This window comes from Hesperophylax consimilis, chromosome 15 (genome assembly GCF_061612785.1).
Source record: "Hesperophylax consimilis isolate HC1 chromosome 15, BYU_Hcon_1.0, whole genome shotgun sequence".
Classification (NCBI taxonomy): domain Eukaryota; kingdom Metazoa; phylum Arthropoda; class Insecta; order Trichoptera; family Limnephilidae; genus Hesperophylax; species Hesperophylax consimilis.
Genome location: NC_142850.1, coordinates 8,123,066 through 8,150,931, shown reverse-complemented (window position 1 = coordinate 8,150,931; position 27,866 = coordinate 8,123,066). Strand labels below are relative to the sequence as shown.

Genomic DNA, 27,866 nt, shown 5'->3' with positions numbered 1-27,866 from the left:
AAAAATGAGTTCCTAATTATTATTACGGGATATATTTCTGCCGACGAGAAACTCGACGCACAGTCGCACAACCCTACGAAACATTTCAACTTCTCATTCTTGCGTCTAAAATCTCAGTAATGATAATAATCACGTAAAAAACGCTGTACTAATATTAATTCCTAGGCTTTAGTAACTAATTATGTACCTACACACTTTATTTTTGAGAAGACACTATGATTAACATGCATAGGACTTTTGCGTATTGCATGCTATTGCAGTGAATGAATAGAAACAAATTTTAACACTTGGGAACATTTCTCCGGTTATCAACTATTTTATTTTAATCAAATCAATCGACGATGATAGCTAAACTTTGATAGGTAAGGGTACCGTTATATTAAGATGAAGACCTGTATCGTTATCTAATATAACGTAGAAGGAATCAAATAGTTTAAAGAACTTTGGACTTGAGACCATTTAAAATTTACTCAAATGGTATGTAGGTGACAAAAAATCTGAATTCAGTCGATGAGCGTCATAGACACATAGACACTAACGCAATATGGCTATGGTTCACACTGTTCACAGTTCATTTAATATGCACATGTCATGCATTGTTACGATTGCTTGCACTTTGTCCAAAGCTGAAGTCATGTGGCGCCAGCATAGTTTATCGTCAAAATTCGCTGAAACGGGTTCTAGTAGGTGTGTATTCCTTTTGAATTATTTCTAATTAGTGTGATTCATAGCTTCAGGAATTGTTGGGAATGTCTCTGCGTGCCCTGAGGTGAATAATATATTTTCAGTACTGGCAGTCTGGACCATGCTGTCTGCTGGAAACTTGGTATTTTGGTCTTGGCCGCAGGAGTGACACATTTAAATTCATTCAAGTTTCAAGAATATCTGCGATCTCTGGATGATCTTTGATCGTTGGAAGTAAATGTTGTTTTTAATGCGGTTCAAAGCGATGCAAATTTGCATTGCAGATGATGTTAAGACCTGGAGAATGTTTCGCTGAGAATTTTTATACGCGCTAGCCCGTCTTAAAACGTTGCAAAAACAAGAAGTTTGCATACCAATCAAATATACCGGAGTTCGAAGAAAATTCGCCCAAATTATCAAATTTGCCGACAAAGAAATTAGTCACTAAAAATTTAATGCTTAAATGACATGCATTTGAAATAAATTACAATAATTGGAAGGTTACAAAGTCTAACCTAAATGTTAAGGCTATAACTGTATTGTTTTGTAAATTTTTCGTTTTATATAATCTTTTGTTTTGTGTAATTTTTTTAATTCATATTCCTTTCTCACAAATTTAATTTACTTATTCCATATTATGCTGTCTCAGTAGAGGTAAAGTCACAAGGAGGAAATCCAGAATTGGTTTTATTTTAGCTATATAATACTTATGTACAAACTGATTAAATGTAAACTGTCGATTTCCCGAAAATTAATAAATAAGTAATAAAAAATAAGAAATTGGAGTGGTATTACAAATTATTACAAATTTAAAGACAATTGCACCTTGTTCGAGAATGAAAGATATTTTCAGTATCAACATGGTAAAGGACCACCACTTATGAGTAGTCCCGGAGAGAGGCCGCACGTGACTTGACTAAAATGTGAGAGGCGGGTTGGGGTACCGCCGCCCCGGAAACCATTTATTCTGTGCAATAACCATCATTCGTTTAGTCCAATGAATATATTAGAGGAAAATTTAAATGGCCAAAATGTAGCAGAAAAAACTGAACTAACTAACTAACTAACCATCACGCCGTTTCCCCACAGGGGTAGGCAGAGAGGACGGACCGCCAAACAACTCGGTCTTGGAACACACTCCTTGCCTCATTCACATTCATACATCGTCTCATACATACTCTTCTATTGTTCTGACTCTTGACATGGCCCGACTCAAGTATCTGATTCACTTGGTCATGCCATGTCTTCCTCGGACGTCCCCGACTTCTGCTACCATTCACATTTGCATCGTATATTCTCCTTACACTCCTTTCTTCGCTCATTCGCTCTACATGCCCAAACCATCTAAGCGTCCCTTTCTTGATCTTACTCATTACGCTTACATCAGCCTTGCACTCTTTGCGGATCTCCACATTCCTCACACGATCATACATGGTTTTACCACACATACGCCTCAGAGATCTCATTTCAACAGCATTCAATTTACTTTCATCCTTTCTTTGCCAGTTCCATGCCTCACTTCCATACATCAGGGTAGGTACCAGCACTCCATTGTGGACTGCTAACTTCGCTTCTTTGGACATTTTTTTGTAAGCGCCAACTGCGTTCAGTCCTCCATTAATGGAGTTAATTTGTAGAAAAAACTGACAACAAATAAATCTATTAATAACGATGCGAAATTAAAATAATAAAAACTTTGATTTCTTCACTCGCGGTATCACATGCCTGATCGAACAGGAACCGATATGAATAGGACACGCTGTAAGTTTCTTGCTGTCCCTCTTCCGCTAGTGACAATAAGTGGGCGTAAACGATACAAAGGGCTGTTACTTACCGGTGGAAACGTATACATTCAATGCTATTTTTATTGCAGTCAACTCTCGTTACCTTTACCTGCATTGCTTCATTTACATAGAGGCTTAAGAACTCTTCTGTTATACTAAAGTCTCTTGACGTGATCAAATTGACCAGACCCAAATATTTAATATTAGTATTATTGTCTTCCTCAGACATTATTAACTTACACTTACATCCACATGCGCGTCATCACTCACATCGTGATTATGGCGATTCAATGACTGACTTATATAACTAGCATGACACGAATGAAACTTGTTCACTGTGGTTATATAATGGAAACATTGTTAAAATCTGTAGATAATTAATCACCAACAGATGAGACATTATTACTTTTTAATTAATAATAATCACTTCGTTGTGTAACAATACCAACCGTATGTATCATCAATTCTTTTAATGATAACTAGCACTGATACGTGAAAAATCACGGGCTCATTATAATTACAATAAAAAATTAAAATAATTTCTATTAAAATATTATATCATAGGTACCTTCATACTTTTTCGCTTGTCTGAATTATTCACACAATGAGTTCCAATTTTGAAAATGATTCAAAGCAATTTTGAGTTCATTGAACCAGGTTTCATGCAGTATGCACAGACAACCGAAATTAGTCTTTTTGATGATTTAATAGCTCAATAGTAGCTCCTTACGTAGGTAGGCTATGTTGGGTTCAACGATATTTCATCAAAATGACAATTACTCGTAAACACACCTTTAAAAAGTGATTTAGCGTGATTAAAAGTGATGAAACAAAAACCAAGTTATATAGTTACCTACGTAACCTATTTAACCTAGTTTTATCATCACTTTTCATGACTTTATATCACGTTTTGTAGGTGTGTTGAACTGTAATTTTGATGAGATAACCGGTCACCGCTAGTTTGGTACTAGCTGAACTTTCACAGAGTTTTTCGAAATCGGAAGTAAACTGTGACTTTCCTCTCGTTTTAAAGTTCAAGTGTGCAAAATTTCGTCAATCTCGGAATAAAACTGTAGGTTTGTATAAAAACCAAACAAACGCTGCCGCTCGTCACAGACATTCTACTAGACAAAGATTTTTAATAAAAACATTCGTCACAGACATTCTACTAGACAAAGATTTTTAATGTCATCCAAAAAAATCTGAAAGGTAACATTTAATATAGTTCCTACTCGCGGGTTAATTGTGAATCAATGAATGTAAATAATGAACATATGAGCCTGTGTAATTAACACGTGTCAGGGAAAAGCGGTTAGTTTGATAAGGACTTTGCCAGAAGTGTGTAGTGTATGCAGGGACTAAGCGCAGTTAGTAGTCACCAATGCAAAGTCGTCAAAGGAAATGAGGCTAATCAACCAGTCTACTTCACAAAGGATTCGTCGAAACAATCCTTATGTATGGAAGAGAGAGGGGGCAGGAAAAGGGGTTAAAATTAATTAAATGGAGTGGAAATTGTAAAGGGAATATGTGACGCACAAGAAGTCGGGAATGTTTCAAGAAGGATATTGTGTCAGCGCTTTATTAGCAGTAGACACATACCTGGACGGATGACGAACCTCGTGCTGGCACTGTTGGTGGACGCGGTGGACTCTCTCGCTGCAGCAGCTGGTCCAGTTTCTTCACCACCTAGGATTCTTCTTGCTTCAGAGTCTCCATCTTCTATCTTCATGTCATCTCTTCCTGTTCTGCATTTTACTTAACTTAACTTCACTTTATTTTTGTAATATTAATATTTTTTGTGATACCTGCATCAACTGTATTTTATATAGTATATATTTTGTGATATCTCACAAAATTGGCGCTGTACAAATTGTCCAATATTGTTATTATTATTTTAAGAAGACATGGTTAGTGGTTACCATATGGTATTTTTGTTTGAATTGAGTAAATAGGCTAAATTACAGAAGATCATCTAAAATTGCGTAGATGCAGTGATATATTTTTTACCATATTACTTATGTTTTGAAATGTCTTTTAAAACTTAAAAAATGTTTATTTTATACATAAAGATGCTTGTACTGAGCAAAACCGGTCAGTTGTAGAAAATTAAATAAATAAAAATTCGTGGTTTTAACCGGAGGATTGAACCGTCCTAACCAGGAACTGGAGTCGACAACTTTGCCAACCTCGCCAAATGCCGATCGGAAAGGACCGATATTTATTTCGTATATTGACTGCTGCAATGTAATCCAATTTCTGAGAAATGCGTATATGTGATTGCCAACAGAGAGAATGCATTTTCAGTTTATCTGCCGAGTTAATTTATTATATCGGGAATTGGGTTAATTTCCGCTTCCAAGATATGCATTTATTCATGACCGAAAACAAAAGTGAAAGTCAAATGGATGTAGGTACATATTTAAAAAGCGTAAAAATTTTTCACAATATTATTATTAGAAGAATTTGAAGAAGTACCAAATGTAAGTGACATATTTAAAAAATATATAATAATTCTATTACAATAATATATTTATATGTATATCGAGTCATCATCAAATTTAATTTCGTTTTATCATCACACACCACCATTACTTGTGGTCATTAATGTGAATTCTTCAACTGAAGACATAGAAAAAATAAAAGATACTAAGGAACTATCAAACACATTTAAAAGAAGATAACGTTATCATTTTCATGTAAACATAATTTGTATTCTTTCTGTAACGGACGTAGTTGACCACATTATTTAATTTCATAAAAATTGTTTTACTTTCATAAAATGTCCCTACTCCACGCCACTGGCGAAATCACCACTCCCCGCCACTGGTCATTTTTGTCCAGTTTTCGGCCCAAGCTTTTGATTTTTTTTTTGATTTTATGGATTCTTTCGTAATCCTCTAACTAGCTAGGGCTTATAACAATACCCTTCATGTTTCTAACTAACTAGTACTGCGGCTGATTAGCCTTATTACTATCACCATCTGATGGTTGTATTTAATTGACTGAATTTATGTTACATTAATAAGTTTTATGAGGAAAAATTCTTAACTGGATAAAAAACCTCATACAAATGACAAGAAAAAGAAAACAATAAGTTCTGAACTTTTTACGCTGTTTGACTTTGTGATTTACTGAATTTAAGTATTTCATTTTTTTCATGTTTTGGCTGCGTCCTTTTCGCTTCGGTGGTCCTGCAAAAAAGTTTGTTAGAGAATTCCTGTGGAAGAAAAAACATATTTTGTTATATTAAAAAAGGATACTATTTCTTCGTCATCGCTGTTATTTTTCTCATGGAGCTTCACGGTGTGATCTCCTTGAGGAGCTCCATTAGGATAATCAGTTTCTCTGTCTTTGATGAGCAGGAGGCCAATTTTTCGCGTACCCTGATGAGGCCTCGCAGTAGGATCATTATGTCCTCGTCATCAGAGGATCCGGTGTTTGGCGCTTGGCGTTGTTCTGGTGTGGTTCTTGGTGGTTCCTGTTGTTCAGGAGCCTGTTGCTGGTGGTTGCTTCGGCCCGCTACGTCCGCCCAGGATCGGCCGTCAACTCTGGCCGCGGGTCTCTGTGCCCGGGGCTCTGCCTCTTTGCGCCTCTGGGCGTTGGATTGCTCCTGTCTGTGCTGGAGAGCAGCTACGTATGCCACCCTGTTGGGGCATTTGCCGTAGTTTGCGGGATGGGCTCCGCCGCAGTTGCAGCAGACGGACGGCTCTTCTCGATTTGTTTTCGGGCACTCCGGTGTGGCGTGACTTCCTTCGCATTTGACGCAGCGAGCGACGTGTGCGCAATTTCTGGACCCATGTCCGAAATTTTGGCACCTGTGGCACTGTGTTCCGTGTTGTAGATGGTTGCTTCGGTACTTTCTTAATGTAATCCTGCAGTGGCACAGGTAGATCACCGCGGCTCTCAGGTGGCCCATGTTTGTTTCCTGGCCAAAGTGTGCCAGGTAAAGCGGGTATTCTGTTCCCGGGGTGGTCATCATGACCACAGTCCTTGCCGGGAAGCCTTGATTCTCAAGGTCTTCCATTATGTCACCTGGTGACAACTTCGGGAGTCCCCTGATGACGGTCTTCTTGAGTTTCTCTGCTTCTGTGGTGAAGGTGTGGAAAGGCTTCTCCTCTCCACGTAGGGCTGCTGTCAGTTTTTTGTGGGCTTCTACCGAGCTCACCACAACGCTGATTTTGCCTCCTTTGGCATACCGGAAGTTGAAGTGGGCACTTCCAATGTGCCTCTGAACTTCCTTCGTGATGTCTCCGTGCGTCATTGACCCTATGGTCATGATTACGGGCGGGACTCGTGTGCTCTTCCCAAGAGTCGGTGCAGTCGTTCGGCTGGTGGGCGCCTGGTCTCTGCTGGTGGACGCCACTGGTCTTGGTGGCGTCGGGCGTTTCTTCGTCGGTGGCGACGGGATATCCTGGGCTGGTTCGCTTACTTTATGTAAGGGTTCATATTTGTTTTCGTGAACCAGACGAAAAACGGGCTTTGGGGGGGAATGGGGGCGCTTTGAAGCCGTAGCCCTCGTCCATTCCTCTACCATGGGTGATGTGGCTCTTGGTGATCCGGTTGCCGATCCGGAGCCGGTCTGTGATGATCCAAACACGAATTCCTGCTCGTGTGTATCTGGATTGAATCTCCAGCCTGTGGCACCCTCCGGGAAATCCATGGACAGGGGCTTGTTGCGCTTAAAAGTCGCTATTCCTCTTGGCGTGCGGTGGTACGGCATTTTTGGGTTGAATTATTCTGAAACGAGAAAAATTTGGATTAGTTGCGTAATTTGCTGAATGCCTTGAGAAAGGCAGTTGGGACGACGTATGTGAATTGCGAAGATTGCCTTGAAAAGGGCAGTTGGGGCGCGTGCGCCTGCTCCAGGCCGGCTGAATTTCTCCGGCCGGCTGTAAGGTGTTGGGGCCTGGCTGTGTGAACACAAGCCAGACGGAAGCAGTTTTGTGGCTATATTACAAGCCACGAAAAATCCTCAAACTGCGCAAAATCCACAAACTACGCAATCAAAAATTCTATCTCCTCTCTATCTCTCTTTCGGCCCAAGCGGCTTGAAAACTTTGACTCCGAATGGCTTCGATACCACATCGCCGGCTTACCTGCCGCGTGGATCAATGTCCAGCATTTTTTCTATGTAAATTTTACATAGAAAAATCAATTTTTAAACATTGCAAATATGTATATTTTACTTGTTCATCCCCTCGGCGGTAGTCAAATAAACACTATTTTCGATATACTACCGCTGAGGAGATATTAAAAAAGCTGTTTTTCACCCATATGTAAACCCATTTTTGAACAATATTTTTTACCCTTTTTGCGTGTACAAAAATCCAGGAACCTCGTAGCATAGTGAATCTTATCTCTTTCTGAGCGCTATGTTACGGGGGACCTCGGAAAAATACTAACTTAACATGTTTTACAAATTTGATCGCTTGAGATCATTTTTACACATTTATTTTACAAACATTTCTTATTTTTTGTCGTATCTTGGCAAACAAAAAATCTAGTTGTCAAGATACACATTCTCATAACTACTATACCTTTAAACTATGTAATTGTCATTCATGTAAGCGCTCAAAATCTTTTCTAACTCGCAAATTTAAGCGACCACTATCACCAGTACTACCGACAAAATGAATATGCAACAGTTTGTCGGAGGCTATAAACTCATTGTTGGCGCGGGTACAACCCCCCACCACTTTTGGGCTCCTAGCCCAATGTCGGGCGCGAGTCAGGCTAATTAAATATAAGCAGCCCCATAATTCAAAATAAATCAGTTCATCTTTACCACCAAAACCAAGCGTTTTATTTATCAACAAGTGACTCCTGCTCAACATCTGCCTCACCTCGCCGAGTCTTCTGCTCCAAGATCTTCTGGTGTTACCTCTTCGAGACCAGCCGGCCCTCCTTTGAAAAACCGCCAACACCAGAAGCGAGCAGAGACGAAAGCACACCCAGTGCCCACCATTCACCAAGCCTGGGTGCGGGAGGCAGATTTCATCACCAATATCAACTACAATCATCATCATCGGCCGTAAAGGAGCATCTCATCGGTTGAAGACACGGTTTGGACCCGGCGCCTAAATCTACAGTCTTGTGCGGACTCCCGTCCAGTACAAGTGGTCCTTCGAGCCGGATTCTCACACGCCTTCAACCAGGATGTCTCCAACTTTACGGTCGAGCCGGATCCAAGACGATGGATCCTCAACACCATCTGCAGATGCCCTGGACGCTGGGTCTCAGGCCACGGCTGCGGTTCACGTCACGCCTGACGTAACCCCCATGCCCACGCCCAGCACTACTCCTGACATGGCACCACCTGCACATCATGACTCACCGCCCTCCACATCTCAAGAAGATGCGATGGAGTCATTGCGACAACAGCTTCGCAGTCAAACCGAGCACATTGAGAGACTTAAAGCAGCTCTTCAATCAGCTCCAACAGCAGCAGCCCCTGCCCCTCCTGGACCTTCGAAGCTCCTGGAGAGGTCACCACCATCATGGACGCAGCCCGGCCAATCGAGCCCGGTGCCTCTGGTGGACCAGAGGTACAAGGAACCAGCAGCAGCAGTGCCTGCCCGATCTGGACCCGTACTCCTGGAAGGGTATCCTGCCCAAGGAGGACCCTGGCGCTTTCAAGGGTACAGCCCTGGATGGGTGCAGCCCGGCCAACCAAGCCCGGTGCCTCTGGTGGACCAGAGGTACTCAGCAGCGGCGCAGCCAAGGCCAGCCGGTCCCCCGCCCTCGTCACCCTGGCCCAATGCAGGGTGGCCAAACATGATGCAGCCTGGACCCTCTGGCCCCGTACCGCCCGCCCCTCTGATAGAACAGAGGCAAGCCGTACCTGAAGTGCCAGCCGGACTTGTACCTCTGGTGGACCAGAGGTACGCATCACGAGCGCAGCAAGAGCCAGCAGGCCCTGCGCAACCAGCACCCTGGACCATTCAGGGATGCCCAGTACTGGTGCAGCCTGGACCTCATGGCCCTGTGCTGCCCGTACCTCTGCCCCACCCGGGGTACCCAGCGCCGACGCCAGGATCACCTGCCGGACTGCTGGAGCAGTGGGACGTGCCATGGACACAGCCTGGACCACCTGGACCCTCTGGACCATCTGGACCATCTGGACATGTGCCGCCCGTACCACTGCGCGAACAGGAGTATGGCGTGCCGGCACGGCCAGATGGCCCGCCCACAGCCAGTACCAGCTCCATGCCGAGATTCCCCCCCCAACCTACGGCGGATGAGACGGCCCAACATACCAGAGCCTGGGTTCAGCATGATGGCAGTCCCATGGCTCAGCTGGCCTCCGCCCTGACAGAAGCCATCAGAGCTTCAAGGGCTCAGGACAGCCCCCGTCCCACAATCGAGGACGATCCACGAATGGCGGCCCTTATTGCCAGACAATCTATGGCCAAGGACCTGCCTCCATTCTCTGGAGATCCACTGGAGTGGCCCACCTGGAGGGCTCAGTTCAACCAGTCTACCTCCACATGTCGGATGACCTCCAGCGAAAACTTGATCCGCCTACAGCGGGCCTTCAAGGGGAAAGCCCGAGAAGCCGTCGGCCCCCTTCTGATGGACCCTGCCCAGGTTCCGGAGATCCTGGCAGTCCTGGAGCAGAGATTTGGAGGGACTACTTCACTCGCTGCTCTGATGCTGGACAAAGTGAAGAAGCTGCCCCACCTCACAATTGAGGCCTCTCTGGAGGACATCGCAGACTTCTCTGGCACAGTTCAAAACCTGGTGGCATCACTCCGCTCCCTCAACAATGATGGCTATCTGACGAATCCAGCGCTGCTCAGTGACATCGCGGGGAAGATGCCGCCCACCTTGCGGTTGGCGTGGCTGATGGAAGTGCGGCACTACGAGGCCTCCGCTACCATCTGCCAGTTTGCCGCCTTCCTGAAAACCGTCGCGAACGCCATCCCAAAGTCCGGTTTGGTTGACCCCGCGAGGTCCCGCCCACGCCGTGAACACACGCTCGCGACAACGGAACAGTTTTCGCGCAAAAACGGTGCTAAAAAACGTGATACCTGTGAAAGTTTCTTAAATATGTCTGCCGCGTCAGAAAAGTTTTCGCGAAAAAACAATTCGAACAAAAGTGACACTTGTGAAAACAGTTTAAACACGTCTGCCGCGTCAGAACGGTTTTTATCGCGGGAAAACAATGTTTACAACAACAATTCTAGTGAAAAACAACAGTTCGCGAAAAATAATCGAAAGCCCCAAATTTTGTCTGGTAATAATCGAATGCCCCAAATTTTGTCTGGTAATAATCGAGAAAATAATCGAAGCGGGGAAAAAGTGCAAAACAGTTACGATGAAGTTCGCGAGTTCGACAACCGCGCCGGGTGTGTTCAGTGCGGTGAAAATGGCCACCAACTTAGCGAATGTCGTACTTTCGCCGCGAAAGACATAAAAACCCGTTTTGTGACAGTTAAAAGTGCCGGATTGTGCCGAGTATGCCTCAATGGCAAACATTTTACCAAATTCTGCAAAGTTAGTGACTGGTGCGGAGTGGGGGAGTGCAGATACCCCCACCACCGACTTCTTCACAACCCGAACTATCGTGAAAATAACAATACAGTGGCAAACGTTCACAATATGTGACGCCACACCGAAAGTGCCGTGTTAAAAGTGGTGGGGGTCATATTGTCGGGCCCCAAGCGACAGATTAAAACCTTTGCGCTTCTGGACGAGGGCTCAACTGTCACCCTTATTGATGCCACCACAGCACAGAAAATCGGCACAACCGGACCTACCCGTGAGCTACGACTACACGGAGCAAAAAACATGTGCTCAACAGACTTGACGTCCCGCCGCGTGCCAATTACTCTACGCGGCGCCGGAATCTCTGATGAGTACGTCATCAAGGCCAACACCGTCCAGCAGCTCAGCCTTCCTGAACAGAGGGTCCACGGCCGCTACATCACCCCCACACTTCTCATCGGGCAAGACAATGTACACCTTATTGTCTCGAGGGAAGTGCGCGACGTTCGTGACTCTACGCGAATATTGTCACGGACGGCGTTGGGGTGGATCACCCATGGCGGAGGGCCCCCTGAACACGAAGCTGAGGCTACAACACTGGCCCTGCGCGAGGAGAGCCACAAAGACGACCTCATGAGTGATCTCATCAAACACAATTTTGCGATTGACTCATTGGGGATCACGTCCGCCTCTCGTGTAACTGCGCACATAGTACGTGCAAATCAGCTGATGGAAGATACAACCCATCAACTGACATCTGGCCGATGGGAAACCGGCCTTCTGTGGAAGGAGAATAATATCACACTGCCTGACAATCGGCAATGTGCATTAAAACGACTGTGGTCTCTGGAGAGAAAATTATCGAAGGAAAAGGACTTGGCAACCGCCTATGCAGCTAAAATCAACGGACTTATAACACAAGGCCACGCACGTGAACTTACGGATCGAGAGGTAGAAAAACCCTCTGCCCGCAAATGGTACCTACCGCATTTTGCCGTAGTGAACCAAAACAAACCAAACAAGATCCGTGTGGTGTTTGATGCTGCCAGCCGCTGCCGAGGGACCTCCCTCAATGATCAGTTGCTGACTGGGCCTGACCTGCTGACTTCATTGTTAGGAAATATACTCCGGTTTCGAGAGGGAAAAATAGCTCTCGCCGCCGACATCAAGGAGATGTTTTTACAAGTGAAAATCAAAAGTGAAGATCAACAGTCACAATTGTTTTTATGGAGACCAACACCTCAACAAGAACCACGTACTTACATGATGTCATCAATGATGTTTGGCGCTACCTGTTCACCAAGCAGCGCCCAGTACGTGCGAAACAAAGTGGCCCAGGAGAATTCTGCACTATTCCCTGCTGCCGCAGCCGCCATCCAAACAAAGTTTTATATGGATGACTATTTGGATGCGGTCGATACCAAAACTGAAGCGACAGCACTCATCACTACTGTTGCCAAAGTACTGTCAACTGGAGGATTCCACCTAACAAACTGGGCCTCTAACGACACTTCAGTGATGGCTACTATCCCGCTTATAGACCGAGCCAGGTCAGCCATCACCATAAACAGCGGAGAAGCAGATACAGAGAGAATCCTCGGACTTCTGTGGGATCCTGTCACAGATCGATTTTTATATGCATTTCGCGATGCTGCCGATCCTGAACTGATCAGCAGGCCTACCAAACGGCAGCTGCTCAGCATTGTTATGAAAATCTTCGACCCTGTGGGCTTCGTCGCTTGCCTCACAGTCCGATCGAAGATACTACTACAAGCTGTTTGGCGATCCAACATCGGATGGGACGACATCATCACACCTGAACACGACGAAAGGTGGATGGACTGGCTGGGACTTCTGCAAGACTGCAAAGTTGCCATACCTCGGCGCTGCTTACAAAACAAAGAGAGCTTCGTCACCCTCCACCTCTTCTGTGATGCCTCAGAGCAGGCATGCTGTGCGGTCGCCTACCATACCGAGGAGATTGATGGGAACACCACAGCCACCTTCTTGGCCAGCAAGTGCAAAGTGGCTCCTCTGAAACCTCTATCAATACCCCGCCTTGAGCTACAATCAGCGCTCATGGCGGCCAGACTGGCAGCAACCCTGAAGAAAGAATGTCGCAGCAACATTGCGCGAACAGTGTTCTGGACAGACTCGACAACAGTGTTGTGCTGGCTGCGCACAGATCCACGCACATACTCCGCCTTTGTGGCCAACAGACTCGGCGAGATCGACGAGCTCACCCGCATTGCAGATTGGAGATGGGTCCCTACCAAACTGAACCCGGCAGACATCGGCACCCGAGACGTCAACACTCCTGACCTCTGGACGATGGTTCAGTGGACCAGCCTTCCTGACCTCAGACGAGGCAGAATGGCCGCGCGAACGGTGCAAACTGCCTCAGCCTGATGATGGCACCCTAGAAGTGAGGCCTCAATACGTCGGCATCACAACAACTGTGGCAGAGACACTGCCCGAAATCAACAGATTCTCTTCATGGCGTCGACTTATTCGAACTACCTGCTGGATACACCGTTTTATTAAAAGGTGTCGTGGAAAACATCACGAACAACCTGATAAATATTTAAGAAGCGATGAAATCAAAGAAGCAGAGGCCCGATGGGCAAAAATATGTCAAGAAGAGACATTTTATCATGACATAAATGCGCTCCAGAAAGGAGATCCACTACCAAGTGACAGCCGGCTCAAAGCCTTGAGCCCCTTCCTTGGACCTGATGGCCTACTGAGGATGAATTCCAGATTACAAGCCCTCAGTAAAGTGCCTCAAGCAGTGCGGACACCGATCATATTAGATGGTGATCACGCCTATACAAGACTTCTGGTGAGACATCATCACCAGGAAGCCGATCACCCAAGTACGGAGAGAACCATGGCTGAGGTGCGAGGCAGCTACCTTGTGCTGCGACTGCGAACAAATATTCGGATGATCGCCCACAACTGCCCCACCTGCAAGATGCGCAGGAGCAAGCCAGCCCCCCCACTTATGGGGCCCTTGCCGCCATCAAGGCTAGCCCACCATGTTCCTCCATTCACAAACTGTGGACTAGATTACTTTGGGCCGATGGAAGTCACCGTATGCAGACATCGGGAGAAAAGATATGGTGCAATCTTCACATGCCTATCTACTCGTGCCATTCACCTTGAGCTGACAACTTCACTGACCACGGACTCCGCCATCATGGCTTTACAACGCATGACGGCGCGCCGAGGCCAACCAAAAGCTCTGTTCTCAGACAATGGTACGAACTTCCATGGTGCCGACAACGAGCTGAAGGATGCCATCGAATCACTCAAAAATGATACCCGGATGAGGGATCATTTGTCAACAAAGGGGATCGAATGGAACTTCATCCCTCCAATGTCTCCTCATATGGGGGGAGCTTGGGAGCGCCTGGTGCGTTCTGTAAAAACCGCCCTGAAGGCCATCTTGCTGGAACGAGCTCCACGCGAAGAGACCTTGAGGACAGCGTTTGCCGAGGCCGAGTGGACTGTAAACAACCGCCCCCTCACACACGTCTCGGTGGATCCCAGGGACGAAGAGCCCCTCACCCCCAACCACTTTTTACTGGGAAGAGCCGGAAACCGACCTCATCTGTCACTATACGACAGGCAGGATGAGGAGGTATGCCTCCGTCGCCAGTGGCGTATCAGCCAACAACTCGCTGATATGTTCTGGAGACGGTGGCTCCGCGAATATCTCCCCACCCTGGCTGCTCGCCAAAAATGGCAACAGCCAGTCATCCCCATCAAGAAGGATGACCTCGTGATCACCATGGACCCCGCTATGCCCCGCAACAGCTGGCCACGCGGTCGAGTCCTTGATGCCACCCCTGCTGCAGACGGCCAAGTGAGGACCGCCAGGATCCAGACGAGCACCGGAATTTACGTCCGCCCCGCTGTGAAGCTCGCTGTAATCTTGCCGGCCCCACCTACCGATGCAACCTCAACAGTACCACCAGCCCAGCACCATCCCAGAGGGACTGGCCGCCGCGGACTGCGCCGTACCAACAAACGTCCTATTTTTTAGTTTAGCATAGCTAAACGGGGGGAGTGTAACGGACGTAGTTGACCACATTATTTAATTTCATAAAAATTGTTTTACTTTCATAAAATGTCCCTACTCCACGCCACTGGCGAAATCACCACTCCCCGCCACTGGTCATTTTTGTCCAGTTTTCGGCCCAAGCGGCTTGAAAACTTTGACTCCGAATGGCTTCGATACCACATCGCCGGCTTACCTGCCGCGTGGATCAATGTCCAGCATTTTTTCTATGTAAATTTTACATAGAAAAATCAATTTTTAAACATTGCAAATATGTATATTTTACTTGTTCATCCCCTCGGCGGTAGTCAAATAAACACTATTTTCGATATACTACCGCTGAGGAGATATTAAAAAAGCTGTTTTTCACCCATATGTAAACCCATTTTTGAACAATATTTTTTACCCTTTTTGCGTGTACAAAAATCCAGGAACCTCGTAGCATAGTGAATCTTATCTCTTTCTGAGCGCTATGTTACGGGGGACCTCGGAAAAATACTAACTTAACATGTTTTACAAATTTGATCGCTTGAGATCATTTTTACACATTTATTTCACAAACATTTCTTATTTTTTGTCGTATCTTGGCAAACAAAAAATCTAGTTGTCAAGATACACATTCTCATAACTACTATACCTTTAAACTATGTAATTGTCATTCATGTAAGCGCTCAAAATCTTTTCTAACTCGCAAATTTAAGCGACCACTATCACCAGTACTACCGACAAAATGAATATGCAACAGTTTGTCGGAGGCTATAAACTCATTGTTGGCGCGGGTACAACCCCCCACCACTTTTGGGCTCCTAGCCCAATGTCGGGCGCGAGTCAGGCTAATTAAATATAAGCAGCCCCATAATTCAAAATAAATCAGTTCATCTTTACGCAGTCTCGTTCTGACACCGCTACCGTCAACACCTAACAAGTGATCGCTCCGCAACCACCTGTGCACCGTGTTTTTCCAAGTGTTTAAATTTGACCGCAACTCTGGGTAATCCCGCCCGCTCACTTATTACCGTTCTGATCCGGCATAGTAACCAACAGTGATAATCCCCGCGCGCTCACTAATTACCGTTCTCACCTGGCCTAGCAACCAACAGTGATTATCAAGTTTTAAATTCAAGTTCGTGGAATTTTCCGCCCGTTACCAACTCGTTCTACCATAACAATAAAAACATTAATTATTTTACGAAAGTGAAAGTTTACCTACCACAGACATATACGCGTCTAGCGTCCCTTCAGTGATTTTTTGTGAAAAATAAACAAAACTCAAACAATTTATACAGTGTTTTTGAACTTTCGTGCTGTGACCCCAGTGTTTGTACCCATAGTGCATCCCGCTTGAAAGAAGAGTAAAGCCATCACTAGCCACCAAACCTGTGCGTCCCACGAAATCAGCGCTGTATAACTCCACCGACCAGACCATCTCTACCATCCAAACCTGTAAGTCTTTTGTCTTTTGTTATATTTGGCATACAGTCTCTCCAAGTTTCTAAACTCACTTTAATTCCTGTTTAAATTCCATACTAAGTTCATTTAATTTCTCCTTTAATTTACGTCATGGCTTCCCCCCGCTCTCAATCATCCAGCCCCACAGAGATGGAAAATGAATTGATCGACCTTGAGTTGGTTTCATTCTTAGATGCACGTCCTGATAAAAATACTGTTTCTTTAGAGGAAAAAATCCATGTATTTAACCTAACACATCGGCAATATGAGCTGGCACGCTCACCATCCAACTCTTCCCCAAATGCAGGGAATATTACCCCAACTAATTCCATCATCCCCCCTCCTCACCCAATCGCTACCACCTCCGGCCACTATCCAGCATCCCCAAATGTTAGCAACCGCAAGCGCCCCACCTCATTCTCTTCAAATGCCAGCGAATGCTCTGATGCTGACGAATCGGCATCAGAGTATTCGGGATCGGACTCATCCTTTGGTACTGAGGACATGCCATGGGAGACGGTCAAACTCTCCCGTAAAAGAAACAGAGATAGGAAATCTCCCGCAACCTCCCCCACCAACATCGAGCCGTCCTCCCCATCAAAAAAAAAACAACAGCTCTTACCAAATGCCGTTGAGGCCGTCCAAGACATGCCTTCCATCCACCCGACTACCATTCCACCACCCCCCCCACCCGCCACCCCTCCCCCGAGTTCTCCCATTCCTCAATCTACCCCCCAGGTAGTAGTCACAAACTCTAGAATCCCTCCAGTGGTGCTCCACTCAAAAACCGGTTGGGCAGCCCTGGAAAAGTCCCTCTCCGACAAGGGTATAGATTTTTACGCCAAGAATCTATCAAAAACTCTCAACATTCACCCGAAAACCCCTCGTGATCACCACCGTATCACAAAAACTCTGACAGAAAAAAATATAGATTTCCACTCCTTCAAACTCAACGAGGTAAAACCTCTCAGGGTCGTGCTCAGGGGCATCCCTGAGGAAATAACAAGTCAAGAGGTCAGCGACGTTCTTGGCTTAACATACCCTGTTCTATCGGTTCACCGTATGCGGACAGGCCCCAACCGCCGTGAGATTCCTCTCATGCTAGTAAACCTCACTAAAAATGAAATATCTAAAAAAATTTTCACCGATCTAACCCAAATACTCCACCTTAAAATCGTAGTAGAGCCCCAGAGAAAGAGACTGTCCGTTGGACAGTGTCACAGATGTCAGTTTCACGGACACTCGTCTTCATGCTGCAACGCGACTCCGCGTTGCGTCAAATGTGGTGAAAACCATCCAACAAGCGCATGCACTAAGCCCCCCACGACTCCCGCCAAATGCGCTCTCTGCGCAGGGCCTCATCCGGCCAATTACAAAGGTTGCCCCCAACGCCCCGCTCCCCGATTCTCCAACCGGTTCCGATATGTAAGCCCTCAAAATATCCGCCCCCTCATGCAATACCCAGTACGGAACCCAAACTCCTGGCCTCGTCCTTCCTTCACAAACTTTAGCACTCCTAGGATCCCCCAAGCCTCCCAACAATACCGACTAGAAAGACCCCCCACAACTCAAAATATCGAACCTCTATCTCAAGTTAACCCCCCCGTCGCATCTACCTCAGCACCTAACCCCCCGCCCGTCACCACCGTCACCTACCCGCCTCTACCCGAACCCACCACCCTGCCCCAAACCTCACCCAACGCCCCACCACCCCCGCCTCAAAACCTCCCAGCTAATCTTATTAAAGCCCTCCAAAACGCTGCCGCCCAACTCAAAACTGCCATGGAGATGAACTCTAGGCTGCTCTCCAACGTTCAAATCCTTCTCAACTCTATCCAGTAATATCATTAAAATAAAATCTCTTTTTTATTTTTTTATTATCTATTTTTATTTAAATTCATTATAAAAAATAATTAAAATCTCCAACAACCATTAAAATCTTTTAAAATGTCCAGACAATGTAGAAAACCATCAAATCTTCAAGCTGCATACTGGAATGCAGACGGTAAAGTAAAAGATTTCCGAGGAGAAATCCTTCAATTTCTGATGGATTTTAACCTCGATGTTCTCTTAATTAACGAAACCTGGCTAAAACCCAGCAAAACAATTAAATTTCCGAATTACATAACTTACCGCACCGACCGAACCCACTCTTCAGGCGGTGGCACCGCAATCATTGTTAAATATTCAATCGACCACTGTATCATAAACTGTCCCTCTTCAAAAAATATCGAAACTACCGCTATAGTCATAAATACTTTAAATAATGGTCCAATTAAACTCATTTCAGCGTATAGCCCCCCCAAAAGAAAATTCACTGCCCCGGACCTCGACAAACTCTTTGATAACTCCTTACCCACTATAATTGCAGGCGATTTAAATTCAAAACACGGCTCTTGGCATTCCCAAACCACTAACACTAAGGGTAGAATTCTTTTTAATTACGTAGCCGACAAATCACTCATAGTATCTGCCCCCGATATTCCCACATTTTTCCCCAAAAACGCAAATCATGACCCAGACGTCTTAGATATAATAATAATGAAAAATTGCCCCCTTCTCTACACCCTTCAAACTGTTAAAAAATTATCTTCTGACCACGATCCTATACTTTTGTTTTTATCCGACGGCTCCCTACCTTCAGTACCTTTTCATAGATCTACGCGTAAAAAAATTCAATGGCAAAAACTCCCCAAACTACTAGAATCAGTAAAAATTCAAACTTCAATTACCGACGAAGAAAGCCTCAATTTAGCCACTAAAAATTTCACTAACGACATAAAATCAGCCGTAGACCTTGCCACCGTCGAAGTCGCGAATGATAAACACAGACCCGACCTTCCCGCAGAACTGAAAGAATTAATAAGAGAAAAAAACTACGCCCGAAAGGAATGGCAAAGATTCTCAAACCCGATCGATCGCATTCGTATGAATCGTCTCTCTCACCAGGTGAAAGTCGAACTTCAAAAATACAGAGACGAACAGTGGCACGACTTTATCTCCACTCTCGACGACGACAAAACAGCCTTTTGGAAACTCTCCAAAACTCTTAGAAAACCCCAGACCAGAATAAGTCCCCTTACGGGCCCAAAAGGCACAGTGTACTCCTCTAGAGACAAAGCCGAGACTTTTGCCGACAGTCTCGAAGAACAATTTTCCCCGACCACGACCTACGATGACCCTCAATTCGTTTCAACCGTAGAATCAACAGTCTCATCCATCCTGACAGAAACCCCCACAGACAATCCAATCCCATTCACAACCCCTCAAGAAATTTCCAATATTATAAAAACATTGAAAACAAAAAAATCTCCCGGTCCCGACTTAATATCTAATAAAATTTTAAAATGTCTCCCCTCCAAAGCCATTTGCTCTTTCACAGCCATCAGCAACGCATCCTTTAGACTTCGTTTATTCCCAAAAGACTACAAAACTGCAGACGTTATCCTTATCCCAAAACCTGGTAAAGACCCCCTTCAGGCCATAAACCACCGTCCGATTAGCCTGCTTCCCAGTGCAGGTAAAATTCTTGAAAAGCTTATCCTCGCTAGACTGAAAAAAATAGTCGACGATTTAAAAATCATCCCCGACTTTCAACACGGCTTTCGATCGGGCCATTCAACTCTCCACCAACTTCTGCGGGTGGTCGAACAAATTACAAACGGATTCAACTCTCGCCAACACACTGTAGTCCTCTCCCTAGACGTCTGCAAAGCATTCGATAAAGTCTGGCACAGAGGTCTCATTTATAAAATGTACCTCCTCGGTATCCCCCTTTCAATGCTCCAACTCATAGCTAATTTTATTAAAGACCGTAAATTTAGAATCAAATTAGATGGAATTTTTTCCACATTGAGATCGCTAAGAGCAGGTGTCCCTCAAGGCTCGATTCTCTCGCCAGCTCTTTTCAATATATACCTAAGCGATATCCCCCGCCCCAGCATCTATAACTTTCGCACCAAAAAAACCAAAATAGGCAAATTTGCAGACGACACTGAAGTCATGTCGACTTCAGTAAGCGAAATGACCGCTACACGACGCGTCCAAGACCACGCGTCGAAACTAGAATCATTTTTTAAAAAATGGCGAATTAGCATCAATCCCTCAAAAAGCGCCGCTTGTGTTTTCTCCCGTAGACGCCCTAAACGACCCCCTAACATCCACTTGTTCGGCGAAAACGTACCTTGGAAAAAAAACATTAAATACCTCGGAATAACTCTAGACAGTAGATTAACTTGGAAAAAGCATATAACCGAAATTTTAAATTCAGCCAACAGAACTCTTGCAGCCCTTTATCCCATGATATCCAAAAATAACAAAAAATTATCTCCAAGGAATAAATTACTAATATACAAATCCACTATAAGACCTAAACTCACTTACGCTAGCCCTATCTGGGCACACGCTTCAGAGCCTCAGTTAAAAAGACTACAAACATTTCAAAATAAAGCCATACGCATTGCCCTGGGAGCTCCTAGATGGATGAGGGTTGCTCAACTACACCGGGACTCTGAAGTTCCCCTCCTTAAAGATCACATCTTAAGTCTCGCGGAATCATTTTATTCGGGCATCCCCACCCATGAAAACGCGTCCATCAACTGCCTCGCACAGTACGATGAAAATGAAATAACTACCTTTAAAAAACCAAAACAAATCCTCCGTAAATCTTAAATCCCCCATATTGCAGCCATGTATTTTGCAAATAAATTTTTCTAAAAAAAACCTAAAAACTAATTCTATTTTTCCTACAACCAATATTTAAAATCATGATGAAAGAGAAAGGGGCCTTTTTGGCCCGGAGCTCTGTATGCCAATATTTCATAAGTCAAGTTCATCTTTACCACCAAAACCAAGCGTTTTATTTATCAACAAGTGACTCCTGCTCAACATCTGCCTCACCTCGCCGAGTCTTCTGCTCCAAGATCTTCTGGTGTTACCTCTTCGAGACCAGCCAGCCCTCCTTTGGAAAACCGCCAACACCAGAAGCGAGCAGAGACGAAAGCACACCCAGTGCCCACCATTCACCAAGCCTGGGTGCGGGAGGCAGATTTCATCACCAATATCAACTACAATCATCATCATCGGCCGTAAAGGAGCATCTCATCGGTTGAAGACACGGTTTGGACCCGGCGCCTAAATCTACAGTCTTGTGCGGACTCCCGTCCAGTACACTTTCATTGTCCAACATTATCGTGTAAACATTTCAAAGAATCATTTTCTTGTAACGTTACAGGTAAAGTAATATTTATTTATTCAATATGTACAATTCGCTTCTCTACACAAGCGCTGCTTAGAGAGAAGCATAGATTCTAATTGAATTGCGTAATGTATGTTATCAATTTCAATATATAAAAAAATAACAAAAATATATGATCATTGAAGACAATATTAGCGATTTCTAAACGAAAATCTGAAATAGAAAAATCAGAAAAGGATACGGTCACATCTAGGACTCGAACCCAGGACCCTTGTCTTGGCGGGACACTGCTCTACCACTGAGCTAATGGGACCCCATCCTCCTCGGTCACTTTTAACTATATCATACTTCGAATAAAAACTACCAACATTGTCTTCATTTTTTTTCTTCACCGCACATTTTTTATTGGCAACTTTATGTATGATCGCAAGATTCAACCCGAACTAAATGCAATCTAGACAGCCACTTTTTAGATAAACCTATTTTATTTTTTATTTTTAATGTGCGACATCTATTGACTTTTCTGCAAGTCTAGAATGAATATTTATTTTTTGAAATAACTTTATTGAGTAAAACCTCAAATTGTAATATTTAATTATTGAAGACAATATTAGCGATTTCTAAACGAAAATCTGAAACAGAAAAATCAGAAAAGGATACGGTCACATCTCTAATAATAATAATAATATGATAATAAAAAAAGGAGAATAATAATAAAAAAAGGAGACAATGTTGGTAGTTCTTATTCGAAGTATGATACAGTTAAAAGTGACCGAGAGGGATAGGGTCCCATTAGCTCAGTGGTAGAGCGGTGTCCCGGAAAGACAAGGGTCCTGGGTTCGTGTTCTAGATGTGACCGTATCCTTTTCTGATTTTTCTGTTTCAGATTTTCGTTTAGAAATCGCTAATATTGTCTTCAATAATTAAATATTACAATTTGAGGTTTTACTCAATAAAGTTATTCCGAAAAATAAAAATATATGAATATGGGAGAATCACAGTGCGTGTACTACTGCGTGGTCGAGGGGTAAGGCTCTCAACTAGCAAACCAGAGGTCGCGGGTCGAATCCCGGCGTGCTCAAGTAAATTAGATTTGATTAGTTTGTGTGTTGTTTCACAATGTACATTTGCGGCACGTTCCAGAGTGGAAGATACCCACAGTGTCACCCTGGTGTAAGACCACAATTAAGAATTTAAACATTGCTTGGCCACTCACCACCTTCCTGTTACCATCTTCTTCCCCTCCCCACTACCTTCAGCCTCACAACATACCCCAACTGGGGATGTCATATGTTATGCAGGGTTTTCCAATAAGAGGTGTTATTTTGATATTCAATCGTAAAAGATCAATGATTTCGTTGCTTGTGTAGCACGTAGCGCCGTCTCGTTAAAAGTAAACATTGTCTAGATCAATGTCATCCAATTCCGGCCATAAAAAATCATTAATCATCTCTCGATAGCGATCCATTCACCGTAACTGTTGCTCCAGACTCATTTTCGAAAAAGTAAGGTCCAATGACTACGCCGGACCATAAACCGCACCAAACAGTCAGACGTTGAAGATAGAGAGGCTTTTTAACAATAATTCTTGGGTTCCGAGCCCTAGATGCGACAATTTTGCTTGCTGACGAAGCCACCGAGGTGGAAATGGGCCTCATCACTCAAAATGATTTGCATTTGATTCTTCAAGCGAATTTTAATAATTTCAATGCGTTGTTGAAGCGTGTATCGTTCCATTTTTATTAATGGCGTAGTTTTTACTTGTCAAATATCAAAAAATAACAGCTTCAAAAGTAACATCTACCGAAATAGCGGGCTATTCAAAATAACACCTCTTATTGGAAAACCCTGTAGTTTCACTGGCTCCAGACGGTTGGGAGCAGTTGGGACTCTTGTGCGGCATTGACATAAAAGAAAATTGTGTTTGGCGTTTCATCCTATTTGTCTAACAGTGTCTACCCCTGAATGAAATAGGAAAATATCTACGAACTTAGAAGCTAATAATAAGGTTTTGAGAAAATGAAAATAAATAGTAGCAGAAGTCGGGGACGCCCAAGAAAGACATGGCACGATCAAGTAAATAAGATACTTGAATCCGGCCATGTCATGAGTCAGAATAATAGAAGACTATGTATGAATGTGAATGAGGCAAGAAGTGTGTGCCAAGACCGAGTTGTTCGCAGGTCCATTCTCTCTGCCTACCCCTGCGATGAAACTAGATAGTTAGTTAGAATTAAGTGATCTGTTGAATTTTTTTTATAGAACTATACGTACTTAGGTGGTGTAGATAGGATATTGTATGAAATTATATGCGTCAATAGTACCTGTATGCTAATAGTACTATGCGTCAATAGTACCTGCGCCCTTGAGGTGATTTTGCACAAAAACGGCGCTATACAAGTCATCTAATTATTCGTATTGATTATTATTATTATTTATCACTTTACGGCACCACTCATAAATATAATAACTTATAGATTTTCAATTAATCGACAAAATAAAAAGAGGACATTGACAATTAAATATAAATTTACATAGTTACTTGATATTTTCTTTCCGGGTTGATTACATTACAGAACACAGAAAATACCAGGGATTGTCAAACTCTGTGGGGACCTATAACTTGTTAAGCAAACTTTCGCGCCTTGCCTAAGTAGTTAGTGATCATGGTTGAAATGTCATAAATTACCAATAAATAAATGTTTTTATTTTACTGATAATATTTTGGGCACCCTATTCTATGATCGAAAAACTCAGTACCTTATTAATTTATTTATTAATGGAGAATATTAATAAATAAATAATTGGGTCTCAACACACGGATTGGAAACATATGAAATATACAATAAATAATGCAAAAATAATCCATGCTTATAGTTTAGACTATGAATACACTATCAAGCAGATATGTGTGTCCTACGTATTTAGGTTTGAATATACGAGTGCACAACATTGGAACAATAATTAATGTCATCTTAATTAGAGGGAAGTAATTGTGACGTTACCACATTCTATTCATATTGAATAGTTTATTGTGATTTGTTCTCATTTTAATAATTCTGTTGACTTGATCGCTCAATAAAGTCGGGATGCTGTCAGATCAAACTGATCAGGTTCAAATTAATCTTTTTCTCTACTCTAACTATGTGAATCAAAACAACAACAACAATAATATGTGCAAACTTGGAAAATCGCACTGAATACTAGCAACATAATGGCAAGGTTATTATTATACGAATAATTCTATTCAAACGTGTTATGTATAAGAACTGGAATCTATGTTTGCCCTTGTAACTTGTAACTGTAGTAGCTATAGAATTTATCAATAAGCAAATGAAAACTACATGCAAGACTTAACTTTATTTTTATTTTTTATGGAACATTTTACTAGGTTATACCTTTTTAAAGAGGAAAGCTCTAAAATTAAGATAATTAAAAATACAAAAAATGGTAATAAAAAATATGAGTCCTTAAAAACACAGTTTTCTTACATAAAAAAACCATTGTAAAATTTTAGAGTGAGGATTCAACCTTCCTCCCCAGGACTGTAACAACCGCGATAGCAATTGACTGTCCTAAAACGGGAATTCCTCCTAGTTGGGCAGTCAAAGTATTTTTTATCTACATGTGTCATTGTATCATCACCTGTACTAAATAAATAAATAAAATAAAAATTAAAACAAATCTCGATTGGGTAAAACCGACATTTATTTCGTATATTAACTGCTGTAAGGACATTTACCAGTTTCAGAGAATGCGTATACGTCCGCGAGTGTATGCATTATTAACACCAGTTGATAGAATGCACTGTCATCAACAACGAGTAAATCTGCTGAGTTTCAGCTCGATTAGATGTCGAAAAGTGGATTGATTTCCACACCCAAGATTCCACTTCATTAATACATTCATTCAAAAAAATGTGTACTGAAATAGTTAAGTCAAGTAAAATTGAAATATATGTACGAGGGTGGTCTGAAAAGTTTCCGACCTCAACGCAAAGATGGCGGTACTCGTCAATAAAAGCTAGTGATTGTAGCTGTGCATCTTTTGACAGTTACTCACCAAAGTTTCGGCCATTTTGGACGCGCAGTTTTTAGTTGACAGTCGTTTGAGTGAGTCGTGTGTGTTTTTGTGAAAATGGAAAAAAATGAGTTTCGGGCTGTTATTAAATTTTTGTTTTTGAGAGGCAATACGCCTATTCGCCTCGTATATAGAGTTATAATTCGTAAAATAAAGACGAGTATGAAAAAGTAAAGAAAAAAGGAAAATATGTGGATACGAGTAGATATATATCTAATATAAGAGATCAAGTGAAATATACATTTTATGTAACATAATACAAGTGGGTAATTTGTGTATGGTTTGTATGCAAAGGCATTTTTGGGACATAAGAGTAGTGGCGTGACATTGATTTATTTCTGATTTGAGATTTCATCACCAGGTTGGGTAAGATTTTGACTTGGAAAAAAATCTACCCATATTCTGAATCCTATTTACACTGGAATCTTTATTGCTATAAATAACATTTGTTTAGTTTGTCTCATTCGAAATCAACAGTAGGTGTTTTTTCATCACGTTTTATTTGAATATGTCAATTTTCTGAGGGATCAAAGAACGATAGACTCGTCTACTGAAAGGATTAGTTTCTACTACAAGACGAAAGGAACGTAAGAAAAATACTTTAAGAATTATATAAAACTTTGACGCAGAAAAGAAACGTGGGTAACAAGCAAATATAATATTATTTGAAAGATTCAGTTACGGCACGCTATCAGTACAAAGGTTGTGCAGAAATTATTTGTAATTTTTCTACTGAATCATTGTTACGATAATAACACATAATAGGTAGTACCTACTAATACTACTAACTGTTAGTACCACAGTAACATCAAACAGTCATTATTACAATACTAGCGCAGAGCCATGAAACATCACAGGATATTCTGAATTCTTGACAAATGAGCCAATTAAAATAGTTTTCTATTAAAATATTATATTTTAGGAAGGTGCTTTCTTACGAGTGTCGAATTTCAATAAATGAAATGACACTTTAATTCAATCAAATTTGAATGCATTGAACCTGATTGACAACCGAAGTGTTTTTAATGATGATAAAGTTGAAGGTTGCTCTATTGGAAATCAAAATGAATTTAGATTTTAAGACCACAAAAGTTTGTACTCTCAAATTTACCAATAAAATGAATCCGCACAGTTATACCTACATAGGCTTAGTTCATCTTTAAATGTATATTTTTTTCATAAAAATAAAAAAAAACGTCTTCATTGAGTTACGAAAGAAAAATAATTAAAATCTTTGACCTCATATCTATCTCACTAAAAAATCTTGATGAATGGAAACTTGTAATAGAAGATAAAATATCAGATTTTATATAGCTTTCTACTCGAAGTGTGCTAATCACTGAGCAATCTTTTATTTTATTGATTTTGCAACAAGTGAGTTCACCGACCTGTCTCCTCTCAAGTGGTACGGAATAATGAGAATAATGATCCAAATGGTCATGTTTGGTATTTTAGTCACTCCTTGCGAAGTATACATTTAGCGATGAGAAAGTTGAGAGACGCGGTTGGTTGGAGATAAGGAATGATCTGTTGCATTGCTGTACTTAATGGTGGGTTATTATACGCTTCAATTATTCGTGCATAAAAGCTTAGCCATCTTGGTAAGCTCATAATTTATGATTATGTAGGTATAAGTGATATACGTGCGACATTTAAATAACAAAGGTTCGTATTTCCGTTTTTTTTCTATTGTAAAGTTTTTAGTTAGAAGAGAAATGAACTGGATGCTTTCACAAAACCAAAAAACGGAGAGAACGCTCGTACAAGAGAGTATTTTCCGTTGGCGAAAAACTTAACGAATAATTAATTATTATGCCTAAACATCGATGGTCGATGATAACATGTAGGTATAACAAAAATGGGTAGATAAAATAAAACCGAGTAAACTAATGGTTCAATAAAAAAGCTGGTTCATCATTGATCCTACATGGTTCATATTACCCAACAAATAAACGGAATGGTTGTACTAAACGCTTAACAAGCGACACAAATCGCATTGAGTTTGACAATAATAATTTCTGTTATTTCTTTTTGTATCTAAATAACAAAGATAGTCACCAATATTGTCATCGATTATAGTTACCCTACGGTCAATGTCTCAATGAAATTACACAATCTTCCC

The 27,866-nt window shown here is 42.6% G+C and overlaps 3 protein-coding genes across 4 annotated transcripts in view; 2 read left to right on the top strand and 1 right to left on the bottom strand.

The window, feature by feature from the left end:
- The window catches only part of LOC149417272 (fibroblast growth factor receptor homolog 1-like), a 279,900-nt gene that overhangs the window by 222,601 nt on the left and 29,433 nt on the right, over nucleotides 1-27,866 (bottom strand). The gene's annotated exons all lie outside the window — the stretch shown is intronic.
- LOC149417274 (uncharacterized) lies at nucleotides 11,589-13,364 on the top strand. The gene has a single exon (XM_089640569.1). It carries the CDS (start codon nucleotides 11,589-11,591, stop codon nucleotides 13,362-13,364), a length of 1,776 nt encoding a protein of 591 aa, XP_089496695.1.
- Nucleotides 13,705-15,003, top strand: LOC149417273 (uncharacterized). Its single transcript, XM_089640568.1, has one exon. It carries the CDS (start codon nucleotides 13,705-13,707, stop codon nucleotides 15,001-15,003), a length of 1,299 nt encoding a protein of 432 aa, XP_089496694.1.

Excerpts from the sequence above, each read along its gene's own strand:
- LOC149417274 (XM_089640569.1), top strand. The coding sequence starts at position 11,589 with ATGAGTGATCTCATCAAACACAATTTTGCGATTGACTCATTGGGGATC.
- LOC149417273 (XM_089640568.1), top strand. The coding sequence starts at position 13,705 with ATGAATTCCAGATTACAAGCCCTCAGTAAAGTGCCTCAAGCAGTGCGG.